The 13236-nt window shown below is 38.5% G+C and overlaps 1 protein-coding gene across 1 annotated transcript in view; it reads right to left on the bottom strand.

The window, feature by feature from the left end:
- Positions 1-13236, bottom strand: part of ADGB (androglobin) — a 330382-nt gene that overhangs the window by 118584 nt on the left and 198562 nt on the right. The window contains 2 exon segments of the mRNA XM_006872054.1: positions 9431-9545; positions 10914-11055. Coding sequence (XP_006872116.1) covers positions 9431-9545; positions 10914-11055 — 257 coding nt within the window.

Raw genomic sequence — 13236 nt, 5'->3', positions numbered from 1 at the left:
TGGCTCAGGATCGGACATTGTTTCGTTCTGCTGTGCATGGGGTCGCTATGAGTCGGTTCTGACTCGATGGCACCTGACAACAACAACAACAACAACAAACTCCTAAGACTTATGTGGGACACTATCAAGAGGAATAACTAATTTATGACAGGAATTCCAGGCCAGGAAGAGAAAAATAAACTACCAACAATGAAAACACAGAGAATATTGTCCAAGAGTTGTTGGAAGAAAACTTCTCTAATATCATGAAAGGTGAAAAGACATTCACAAAGTTAAACCAATTCAAGAAAGGATAGATCCTAAAAGAAGAATATCAAGATATATAATAATCAAAATTTTCAAAACCAAATACAAGGAAAGAATCCTGACAGCATCTCAGTAAAAACAAAAAGTTACCTACAAAGGAATACTAATAAGAAGAAATCATGTATTCAAAAGGACAATGAGTGGAACAGCATATATAAAACTCTGAAAGAAAAAAAAAGTTCTAACCAAGAATCATATATCCAGCAAAACAGTCCATCAAGTATGATGTTGAAATTAGATCATATTCAGACAAACAAGAACTTGTAAAAAGCAGACCAATCTTACAAAACATATTAAGGGGAGTTATTTGGCTAGAGAACCACCACCAACAAGTAACAACCTGATACTAATATACATGACAATATGACCTAGTTTCAATACAGACATAGACTGATAAGACTGAAAAGACAGAGCCAGAGATACACATACATGCAAGAACAATAGCAGGAAACCAACAAGTAAAAAGAGGGAATAATCCAGTTACAGAACTTCAAATAAAAGGGAAATCAAGTTGATTTCAAGAAAAATAATTAAATGAGTACGTAATCAACCTAACTATAATCCTAACAACAAGGCCAAGCCTTACTCCTAGCTTTAGCACAACCCTCACCCTTAACACTAACCCTAGCTAGGTCCTAACCATAAATGAAGACCTAGGCCCAGACAAGACAAAGTCCCAACCATAACCCTCATTCTTTCTCCTACCCAAATTTCCCTAATAGTAACAACAATAATGGTGTGGAGTCTGGGGGCCCATGAACAGAAAATATTTTAGGGTGGTGGTGGTGTGCCATGATGTCGGTTCTGCCTCATAGCAACCCTATACAGACTTACTGAGGCTGTAATTATTTACAGGAGTAAGAAGCTTCATCTTTCTTCTGCAGAATGACTGGTAGTTTCGAACTGCTGATCTTGAGGTTAGCAGTCTGATTCACAGACACTACACTACCAGAGCTCTTCATTTCAGGGTGAGAACCATAAAAATAAAAATGACAAGAGTGTATATTAGCATGGGTTTCAGAATTTCACCATCATCAACCCTGGAAAAATAGTAAAAACAAGATGGAAATAAGGATTTCAGGAAGTAACTAATATTCAGCAAACTAGCTAAAACCCTGAGGTGTTTAAAGACTATCTTGATTATTGTGTTGTTGTTGTTAGGTGCCATCGAGTTGGTACCGATCCATAGCAACCTTATGCACAGCAGAATGAAACACTGCCCAATCCTGGGCCAACATCATTACTGGTGCCATGCTTGAGTCCATCGATGCTTCCAATTGGTCAATCCATCTCATTGGGGGTCTTCCTCTTTTTCTCGGACCCTCCACCTTACCAAACATGATATCATTCTCCAGCGACTGGTCCCTCCTAACAATATATCCAAAGCATGAGAGATGAAGTGTGGTCATCTTGGCTTCTAAGGAGCACTCTGGTTGCACTTCTTTAAAAATGGATCTTTTGGTACTTTTGGCAGCCCATGGCACTTTCAATGTTCTCCTCCAACACCATAACTCAAAAGCATCAATTCTTCTATGGTCTTCCTTAGTCACTGTCCAGCTTTCACATGCATATGAGGTTATTGAAAATACCATGGCTTGGGTGAGGTGCACCTTAGTCCTCAAGCTGACATCTTTGCTCTTCAACACTTTAAAAAGGTCTTGTGCAGCTGATTTGCCCAATGCAACACGTCATTTGATTTCTTGACTGCTGCTTCCATGAAGGTTGATAGTTGATCAAAGAAGAATGAAGTCCTTGACAACGTCAATCTTTTCTCCATTGATAAGAATGTTGTTTATTGGTCCAGTGGTGAGGATTTTTGTTTTCTTAACATTGAGATGTAATACATGCCAAAAGCTGTGCTCTTTGATCTTCATCAGTAAATGTTTTAAGTCCTCTTCACTTTTAGCAAGCAAGGTTGTATCATCTGCATATTGCAGGTTGTTAGTGAGTCTTCCTCCAATCCTGATGCCACGTTTTCCTTCATAGAACCCAGCTTCTTGGATTATTTGCTCAGCATATAGGTTGAATAAGTATGGTGAAAGAATACAACCTTGTCACAAATCTTTCTTAATTTTAAAACATTCTGTGTTCCCATGTTCTGTTCAAACAACTGCCTCTTAGTCCAGGTACAGATTCCTCATAAGCACAATTAAGTGTTCTGGAATACTCATCTTTGCAAAGTTGTCCATAGCTTATCATGATCCACACAATCAAAAGTCTTTGCATAGTAAATAAAGCACAGGTAAACATCTTTCTGATATTTTCTGTTTTCAGCCAAGATCCATTGAACATCAGCAATGATACCCCTTGTTCCATAGTCTCTTCTGAATCCGGCTTGAACCTCTGGAAGTTCTCTGTCAATGTATGATTGTAGCCGTTTCTGTATTACCTTTAACAAAACTTTACTTGCATGGGATATCAAAGAGATTGTCCGATGATTTCCACATTCCAATGGGTCACCTCTCTTTGGAATGGGCACAAATATGGATCTCTTCCAATCAGTCAGCCAGATAGTTGTCTTCCAAATTTCTTGGTAGAGATGAGTGAGTGCCTCCTGTGCCGCTTCACTTTCCTGAAAGATTTCAATTTTCATTCCATCAATTCTTGGTGTCTTGTTCTTTGCCAATTCCTTCAATGCACCTTAGACTTCCTTGTTCAGTATCATTGGCTCTTGATCATATGGCACTGTTGGGGATCGCAAAGCACTGAGATGTTGAGGCCTTGTGTCATGGACGAAAATCCAACATGTAGGCCCCACTCAGGATTTCCAGCCAAGGACCCTGAGGGCCAAGGAAGTGACCTCCTGATGTCCCGGGTTCATTGGTTTTTGCAAACTCACTGTTGGGCTACCTCTGTCTAATTTTTTCCGGTCTCATTATTCATTCTATGCTTCTAACTCCAGTAATTGTAGCTTCTGAGAAAATGGTTTCTTATGTGCCTCTCTTAACGTTTCAACTGTGTTGGCAGTGCGTAGGGTCCTGGGAACAAACCTCTCTGAGGAACAAACTCTGGCCACCTGGCAAGCACGTCCAAACTGTTCTTTATCAAATTATTCAGTTATGTTTGATATTAACTTAATACATGAACCCATAATACCCATGGACAAATATTAAAACAAAAGCCTCTTCTAAAGCTGAGGCCGTAAAAATTCCAAAGGCAAGTTTGCTGGGAGGCTCTGGAGACAATCTGCCCAAGGAATTCACTCCAAGTAGATTGGGGAATTCCGGAGTATGGTTCAATGAATAATAGTGACAACCTCCTTAAATCGTCCCCAGGTGTAAACCATTAACCTAGGCATCCTTCTTCCTCCTGCAAAGCCTAAGCCAGGTAGCTGAAACAGCTTGACTCTCGTCAGACCTTTAGAATCCTTTTCACCTTTACCCAGTAGAGATTAAGTGCTATAGGTATTTTAATTAGCCTTGAGAAACCTCGAGACACTGCCTTAGGATTTGAACCTAAAAAGTAACTTATAACAATTTGCTTGAATTTCTGGAAAATTAAGGATGTTAGATTATTAAGACAATTTGAGATGTATATTTTAGAATTTGTTCCTGTAAATCATTGTGTCCTGTTTTGAATAATTGATCACATTTCATTTCTGTACCCTGTCTTAATGATCACCTTCTTCCTTTGTGTAAAATCCCTCCCTGAAACAAAAGGCGAATGCAGACGGAACCCTGCGTGCATTACTGCCTGCAGGGCCATGATGCCTGCGGTCCAGGGTCTGCCTGCCAGTCTTGTATCCACTCTAGTTTTGGGGTGTCTCTTTGTCTCTCTCGTTGCATCTTTGTATATATTCTTTCTTTATCTCTTTCGCCGCTACATCTCCCTACTTCATGAACCAAACTTCCCTGTCGAGGCCAGTCCCCGACAGGGTACCTCTTGAAATGGCTGAACATTAACCATTTCCTTTTGGTACAATGACTCTGTGTATTCCTTCCATCTTCTCTTGATACTTTCTGCATCATTCAATAATTTGCCCAGAGAATCTTTCTATAACAAAAGTCGAGGCTTGAATTTTTTCTTTAGTTCCCCCAGCTTGAGAAATGCTGAGCATGTTCTTCCTTTTTGGTTTTCTGATTCCAGATCTTTGCACATTTTGTTGTAATATTTGGTTTAGATTCATTTTCTAATATGGCGGATTGGGTCGACATGCAGTGAGGAGCTCCGTCACCAACATCACAGAATACCGGACCAAACAGCCACAGGGGATAGTGCTAGAACTCTGAACCACATATAAAGGAATATTTAGAAGATTGGAAGGCTTACAGCTAGAAGAATTTGTAGCAGCATCAAGAAATTCATTGTTTTCTAATTCAAAATGCTGAGTTACTCCCAGAGCCACCATCTTGGGAGACACCAAGTGGGGGAAGGATCAAAACAGCCACAAACACCTGACAGAACCACAGAGATATAGGTGTAGACATTCTTTTTATTTTGGTATCTGTTCATTGGTCTCTCACTGTCTGCGCACCTCCATTCTGGTCACTGGAGGGGATGCCTAAAAGAATGGAAACTCCACCCCCACCCCTGGGGTGTTTTACTATGCATGCACAGATTGCTTCAAAATTTAAAGTGACGGTCTCCACTTAAAACCAAATGGCCACAATTTGTCTGTCAATTTGTCTTAATGTGGTGGCTTGTGAGTTGCTGTGATTCTGGAAGCTATGTCACTGGTATTTTAAATGCCAGCAGGGTCACCCATGGTGGACAGGTTTCAGATGACCTTCCAGACAAAGATGGACTAGGAAGAAAGAGAGATGAACTAATTCAAATATTTAGTCACTGAAAACATTATGAATAGTAGAGAAACACTGTCAGATATAGTAATGGAAAACAGGCCCCTCAAGTTGGAAGGCGCTCAAAATGTGACTGGGGAAGAGCTGCCTCTTTAAACTAGGGTTGACTGTGATAATGTGAATGGAGTAAAAATCATGGGAGAAAAGCCTGTGGGACCTTCAATTACTGATGGGGTACAACTCAAAATGAAAAGAAACAGCTATAAACATCCATTGAAAATCGGAACATAGAATATACGAAGTATGAATCTGGGAAAATAGGAAGTGGTCAAAAATGAAATGGAATGCATAAAAATCGATATCTTAGGCATTAATGAGCTGAAATGGACTGGTATTGGTCATTTTGAATCTGACAACTACATGGTTTACTATGCCGGGAATGACAAATTGAAGAGGAATTGTGTTGCATTCATCATCAAAAAGAACATATCCAGATCAGTCATGAGGTACAATGCTATCTGTGATAGGATAATATCCATGTGCCTACAGGGAAGCCCAGTTAATACCCCTGTTATGCAAATTTACGCACCAACCACTAAAGCCAGTGAAGATCAGATAGAAGAATTCTACCAAATTCTTCAATCTGAATTCAATCAAACATGCAATCAAGATGTATTGATTATTACTGGTGATTGGAATGCAAAGGTTGGGAGCAAAGAGGAAGGATCAGTAGTTGGAAAATATGGCCTTGGTGATAGAAATGATGCTGGAGAACACACGATAGAATTATCCAAAACAATGATTTGTTCATTTCAAATAACTTCTTTAGACAGCATAAGAGATGACTATACACATGGACCTTGCCAGATGGACTACATAGAAATCAAATTGACTACATCTGTGGAAAGAGATGATGGAAAAGCTCCATATCATTAGTCAAAACAAAGCCAGGGGCAGACTGTGGAACAGACCATCAATTACTCATATGCAAAATCAAACTGAAGCTTAAGAAAATGAAAACAAGTCCATGAGAGCCAAAATATGACCTCGAATATATCCCACCTGAATTTAGAGATCATCTGAAGAACAGATTTGATACATTAAACACTAAAGACCAAAGACCAAAAGAGTTGTGGGATGACATCAAGAACATCTTACATGAAGAAAGCAAAAAGTCTTTGAGAAGACAAGAAAGAAGGAAAAGGTCAAAATGGATGTCAGAAGAAACTCTGAAACTTGCTGTCCAGCATAGAGATGCTAAAGCAAATGGAAGAGCTGAGGAGGTCCAAGAGCTGAACAGAAAATTTCAAAAAATCAGCTCGAGAAGATAAAGCCAACTATTACAACAAAATGTTGTGTGTTAGGTAGGAGTGAAATTGCTCTAAAGATGAAGGTGTTTGGAGTTGACAGGAAAATGGTGCTATAAAGTCTCTCTTGCTTTCTTCCTTGTATGTATACTAGGGGTGCAGTGGGGCATGGTGGAATCTCTGCAAAAATATCAGAGAATGATCCAGCAAGTATGCTTGGGCAGCACATGCTCATTGCTGGGACCAGAAGCTGATGAAGATGGATGAAAATGACCTGCTGCTTTAATGCATTAATTTATCCAGTAGCTCCTTCACACTTCACAGTAACTTTGGGAAAAGCTTCTTCTCAGTAATGATCATGAAACCTAGCATATAGCCATGAACAAAAAATTTGTCTTATAAATGGCTGCATTGTGAGCGATTAGTCATTTTCTGAGGGGTCTGCATTTTTCTGTGCTTGGACCTTTTTTAAATTTATAATTATTCTACTGTAGGACCAAAGAACACTGGGTCATGACCAGAACCTTTCCTCTTTCATTTAACAATATGTATGAGTTAATAAATCCAGGGAAATATGACCTCACATGCCAAAATATCTAAACACCTGGGGAATTCATCACCTATAGAAGATGACAAACTGGATAATTTATGCTATCTAAAGCAGAACTATTAGAAAAGACAAAATAAGAATTTAAAGCAAGCAGGGCAAATGTAATTTAAGAAACAAGGGCCACATGGATAAGGACATAGCCATGGAGGGCTGGAGCTGAGAGTGAAGCATCCAGCTGATATGCAGTGAGGGCAGATGCACAAGAACACTCAAACTTGCAAATAGTACCCATTTGACCTAGCCTCAATGGTTTGATAACCAGAACTCGATTAGAGGAAGGTAAAAAAAAATTTTTTTATAAAGGAAATGCGTGTAAATTGCTACAATTGGATGAACTTGACCTATACTGATGGATGTAGTAGCTCAAAATACCAACTGAAAGGGAGGAATCTTCACATAAAGTATCAATTCTATCCCCTCTGTAGACAGGATAGGAACGGGCAATTTAGACATTGGCTACCTAAAATGAGGGGTTGATTAAGGCACGGATTGTCTGGCTTACAAGTTTCCAAGAAGGAGTTTAGTTTTAGAGTATGTGGAGGAAGGTAGAGTCCCCACTGAATAGTTTTCATTTTGTCTAGACTGGTCCAGTGAAAAGAGATGGAGTAAGATTATTATAATTCAATAGTGAGTTAATGTTATCAGGACTAATTGTGACTGTCACAACTGTAAAGGTAGAAGTTTTGTAACAAAAACAGGGGTGTAGTTAATCTTACAGTCCAGAAACAGAGGACCCTAGGACCATCAAGGATGCACAAGTGGAATGGGGGACCCTATCCAGAGAAGCAGTAACACCAGAGACAGAGGCATGGAGAGAGGGAGCCACTGAGGACTCTGGACTCATGAAAAAGAGAGGAACTGGGTACTGGCAGCCAAGAGGCAAGCTTGCAGAATGTGCCCTTTGGTTGTTTAAATGATTATATGTTCCTGAGTGTTTTTGTGTACATCCATCCCCCCTCCAAAACAAAACAAAAAACCCAGAGGGAATGGAAGTAAATACTATTGAATGATGATGCATGTAGGAGATTGTAATCATTGAAATAAAATGATGGTGTAAAGCTGATGTTCTCCCATGTAAACTATCAATCAATTCACAATAAAAACTTAAAAATAAAACAAAAAACAGAACAACAAAAAAACAAGGGCCACTCACTTCTAAGGTGGATTGCTGATTTTCTGTGCCTTCTGAGCAGGAAGAAAAAGACGGTTGTCAAAGATGGAGGGATTTAGGGGAGAGGAGGGTGTCATGGAGAGCCCTGCACAACCACTGCCTAGAGAGGCAAGAGTGCAGCAGTTGACCCTGTCACAACCAGGTGAACACAATGGTAAGGGAGTTGCCTTGGTCCTTGTGTGGTGCTATAGGAAAAGAACTGGACTACTGACCAAAAGGTCAGTGGTTCAAAGCCACCAGCCACTTCGCAGAAACTCTATTTAGAGTTGCTATGAGTTGGACCCGAATTGAAGGCACATAACAACAACCACCCTGGCCAAAAGAGGCTTGCTGATTGGGTGAGAAGATCTCTTCCATGTACGGCTGTGGTTATTAAAAGATGCGGGTTGGAAGTGGAGTGGATGGAGGGTCAGGATTTATGCAGTGGGGAAAATCCTAAGCAAATTTGTTCCCAAGATGCACATGCACACATTTCATGCCAGGAGATGACTACTGAGGAGTCTAGCACCATTTTTCTCATCTCTTCTTTCAGACCCTGTCAGTCAAAGCAGAGAAGAAAGAGAAAGAAAGAAGAAGCCAAGAAAGCAGAAAGGAATGAGAGCATGACAAAACGTTCCATTGATCCCCTCTCCTTAAGTGCTAGAGACACATACTCCATGATCATTATTAGGCCAAAAAGATGATAGAAGAGTATAAGATAAAAAATTTTAAGCTGCATCAGGAAGAATTTCATGAAGCCTTTATATCCCAATGGGATGAACAATACTATATTAGGGCTCTACCTGAGATGTTACCAGAGGAGTTCTAGTGGTACAATGGTTCAGAGCTTGGTTGCTAACCGAAAGGGCTCTCCACTGGAGAAAGATCCTGGCCATTCGTTTCCATATCAGTTACAACCTAGAAAACCCTCAGAGGCACTTCACCTCTATCACATTGGGTTCTTATGAGTTGGAACTGACCCAACAGCATTTAACAAGTAATCTACGGGAGATGTTAACAGATGTGAAAGAGGACTCATCAGGGCAGAGAAGAAAGTGGTTGTTGGAAAAAAATACAACTTGTGTCCTACAGCGTTTAGACGATTTCTTATGATGAATACTGGTTGCATTTGAAAATTTCTTGCAGGATATACTTAATAGTTTTTAAAGGTAAAAACTGTGTAAACTGAATTTTAAAAATAGGGATATACTCTAGTCTAAAATCCTTGAAAAAGAGAATAAAATTTTTGAGATTTACATATTTATGAATGAAAACAACAACAAACAACAACTCTTAATTTAGTCATTGAAATATTTACCGGCTCAAAGTTGGGCAGCACAACATCTTCATCCCCAACAACAAAAGTGACCATGCTGCAGATCTGTATGTAATGTCCTATTTGGGAATATATAGTGAAGAGCAGGAAGTGTCTCCTAAAGAGAATGGACGTCATGTGAGAAGGAGCATTTCCTTTGTTGTAGTATTTACTGCTGGGGGCAGCATAAGGACCTCTTGTAATTGAAATTAGGTCAAATATTAGTGGAGAGCTGAATTTTTTAACACAGATGGTATTAAGTCTTTTGAAAGAACCCTCAGAAATCATAAAATCTATATTTTAATAATTATTTATAACAAAAATAATTGCATTCCAGGACAGATTTGCCCACCCTGAAAGTGACAAACACATTAAGACTGGTCTAGATTTCTGGTAGCATCCCTCCAATCCATGATTTTAGGGCAGATGTAAGAAATACTGAGGTTTTCAAAATTAGTATTTTCTACTACTAAGCGTAGTGGTTACGAATCGGGCTGGGAACCGCAAGGTCAGCAGTTCGAAACTACCAGCGGTTCCGCGGGAGAAAGATGAGGTGTTCTGCTCCCGTAATGATTTACAGCCTCGGGAACCCTGTGCAGGGTCGCTATGAGTCGGAACCGACTCCACGGCACTTAACAACAACAACAACAACAATGGATACATTTTCTTAGCATTTCAATATATGACTTAGACTTAAATTTCTAAGTCTAAGTCATATATTGAAATATATGATAAATTTATCACAAAAAATGATAAATTTTCATTTGCCACATAGAATAAGTATACTTGGCCTTTGAGAAAACAATCAAATAAAAATATTTATATCATCTCATGTATGAAGTAATATTTTGAATTGTATAAATCTAAATAAACTTTTAGATGATTCACATTTTCTTTAAAATTAGAAATGTGATGTATTTAACCAGTTTTCTTTTAATTAAAGACAAATTCTAAACAGACAACAGGTAACATGGGAAATTTGGCAACAGTTATGGGTAGTGAGTGCTTGCACAACATTTTTAGTGAAGTTGATAAAACTAAATTGTATACTAGAAGCAATGTTAAATTGGCAAGTTTTATAGAATATGTATTTTTACAATAATAACAACAACATATAGATTGGTAAGGGGAAAATGCTAGGGTTCTTAATTTGTGTTTAAATAAAGTCATGGTTTTTGCTATGGATATATAATAAGAGTAAACAAATATGATTCTTTAATAAATTTAGTTTTAAAATACTGGGTTAAACAAGTTTAAATATTACTTCTTCTAATGAAATTCCCAAAATTTTTGACAATATTGAGTTTTCCAAAAGGTAGTTCAGTGTACAACATTTCTTCTATGCAGTTGTTCATGGAAGTGTTTTTCTCAAGAATCATATGAACTATGAAATCACTTCAGTAAGAAATACTGTAGAGACGTATTTAATTATTTACTAGTCAACAATTTACAAGTTTCTAAAATTTCTTAGGAAGTCATGACATACCCCACAGGGAGGCGAACCATTGTAGCCTTGGTAGCGTATGTATGAATCTTCAGAACAAGGTTACGTGGCTTCAGAGATTTCCAAGAAAGCTCTTCAGCAATAAGTAGTCCAGGCTCTACAGGAGGACTATCTTTTGTTAAAGCTTTAGGAAAAGTCAAAAATATATATAATTAAAATGTAAATATGGTTGTGAAAGAATACCTTACTTCTCTAGTAAAGCTTTTTAATTTTTTATTTTTTAGCTAAAAATAAATTAATTTTTTTTTAATTGGGGAATTAGAGATATTCTAAAATGTACATGAGACAGTAGAAATTGTACCAGGTAATTTCTACCTTCATTCTGACAGTCACCCTCTCAGGTGAAGACACCAAGAAAAGAAAAATTTTAGGAAAAGATGGACAGAGAGGAAAATTTTATCACAGAATGCTAGAGAAAAGCACTGGACTGATAAGTTCAAACCACCAGGTGCTTTTTGGAAACCATATACCAACCAGGTTGCTATAAGTTGGAACTAACTTGATGGCACTTAACAACAACATGGCAGTAATTACAACATCTCTCTGCATTCAATACTAAAGGAGGGAAAATACCACATTTATGAAAGTAAGCTATTTCTCTAAGACAGCATCCAAGCAATGCCAAAATAACAAGATAGCTCATTATTTGTCCATTTATTTCGACTATTGATTCTGAGGGTATGTGGAAATAGAGTTATTCACAAAATAAGAACCTCAACATCAATTTAAAAATAATTGATAAAGACTATGACTATTCTTCTTCAGTGGCTGAGGGCAAAATATGTTTCAACCTTATTTCTAAATAGCCTTGAAGGTAACAACATATCAGGTCATGGAATTATCTGAAAGGTCTCTGTGTTTATTGGTTTAAATGCTCTAGGTCATTGGGGAGCTTAGAAGCTATTGGTTAGCTAGACATACTAAGGCTAAACCACTACACTTTGGAGAGTTTATTTGTTCAGCACATATTAATCCCTACTTACTATGTACCAGACATCATTCAAAACACTGGAGACATTATGGTAAAAATCTTGCTCTGAGTATCATGTTCAGAGTGTGGACAAGACACTCAACATAAGCATTCAGCAGATATTTAGGATCCAGGTAATGCTGTTTTGAGTTATTTTTAAAAACAAGGCATGGATTTAGATAGTGATGTGTGTATGTGTATTTTGTGTTAATGTTGAGGCATTTCAGTTAGAGAAAGCTTTTGAATAGAGATACAAAGAGAAAAGTGAAATGTGTAGAGTATTTAAAGAAAATACTCTAGAAAGCTTGACTAGCTTCTATAATTACTCAAAGGCATAAATAAGAACAACAAAAAAGATCAAACCAAAAGGGAGTCTGATAAGGATGAAATTGGAGGCAGCACCAAGGGCCAGATTCAGTTGTTGTTAGGTGTGTCATCGAGTTGGTTCCAACTGATACTAGCCCTATGTGTGGCGGAACTAAACTAAAACTGGTTCTGCATACCCTTCACAATTGTTCCACTGGAGTCTGTTGTTGTAGCCACTGTATCGGTCCATCTTGTTGAAGGTCTTCTATTTTGCAGAGCTTTTACCTTATTAAAGCATAACATGTACAAAGTACATAAGGAGAAGTCTTGCCATCTTCAGTTCTAAGGTGCTTTCCGACTGTATTTCTTCCAAGACAGATCTGTTCATTCCTCTGGAAGTCCAGGATATAATCAGTATTCGTCACCAACATCACAATTCAAAGGCATAAGTTATTCTTCCATCCTCCTTACTCATTGTCCAGCTTTAACATGTACATGTTGTTAGGAGCCATTGAGTCGGCATCAACTCATAGCGACCTTATGCACAGCAGAACGAAAGAATGTCCGATGCTGGGTCAACCTCACTACTGTTGCCCACTTGAGTCCAATGATGCTGCCACCTGGCTAATCCATATCGTGGGGGTCTTCTTCTTTTTCTCTGACCCTCCATATTACCAAACATGATGGCCTTCTCCAGCAACTTGTCCCTCCTGAAAATATGTCCAAAGTATGAGAGATGAAATTTGACCATCTTGGCCTCTAAGGAGCACTCTGGGAGCACTTCTTCCAAAACGGATCTATTGGTTCTTTTGGAAGTCCATGGGACTTTTAGTATTCTCCTCCAACACCATAATTCAAAGGCATAAATTCTTCTGTTTTTCCTTATTCACTGTCCAGCTCTCGCATGCATATGAGGTTATTAAAAATACCACGGCTTGGGTCAGGCATACCTTAGTCCTCAAGCTGGCATGGTTGCTCTCAACACTTTAAAAAGTTCCTGTGCAGCAGATTTGCCTAATGAAATACATC

This window comes from Chrysochloris asiatica, unplaced genomic scaffold (assembly GCF_000296735.1).
Source record: "Chrysochloris asiatica unplaced genomic scaffold, ChrAsi1.0 scaffold00182, whole genome shotgun sequence".
NCBI lineage: Eukaryota > Metazoa > Chordata > Mammalia > Afrosoricida > Chrysochloridae > Chrysochloris > Chrysochloris asiatica.
The sequence above is the reverse complement of the archived record's forward strand: the minus strand, read 5'-3'. Positions and strand labels throughout refer to the sequence as shown.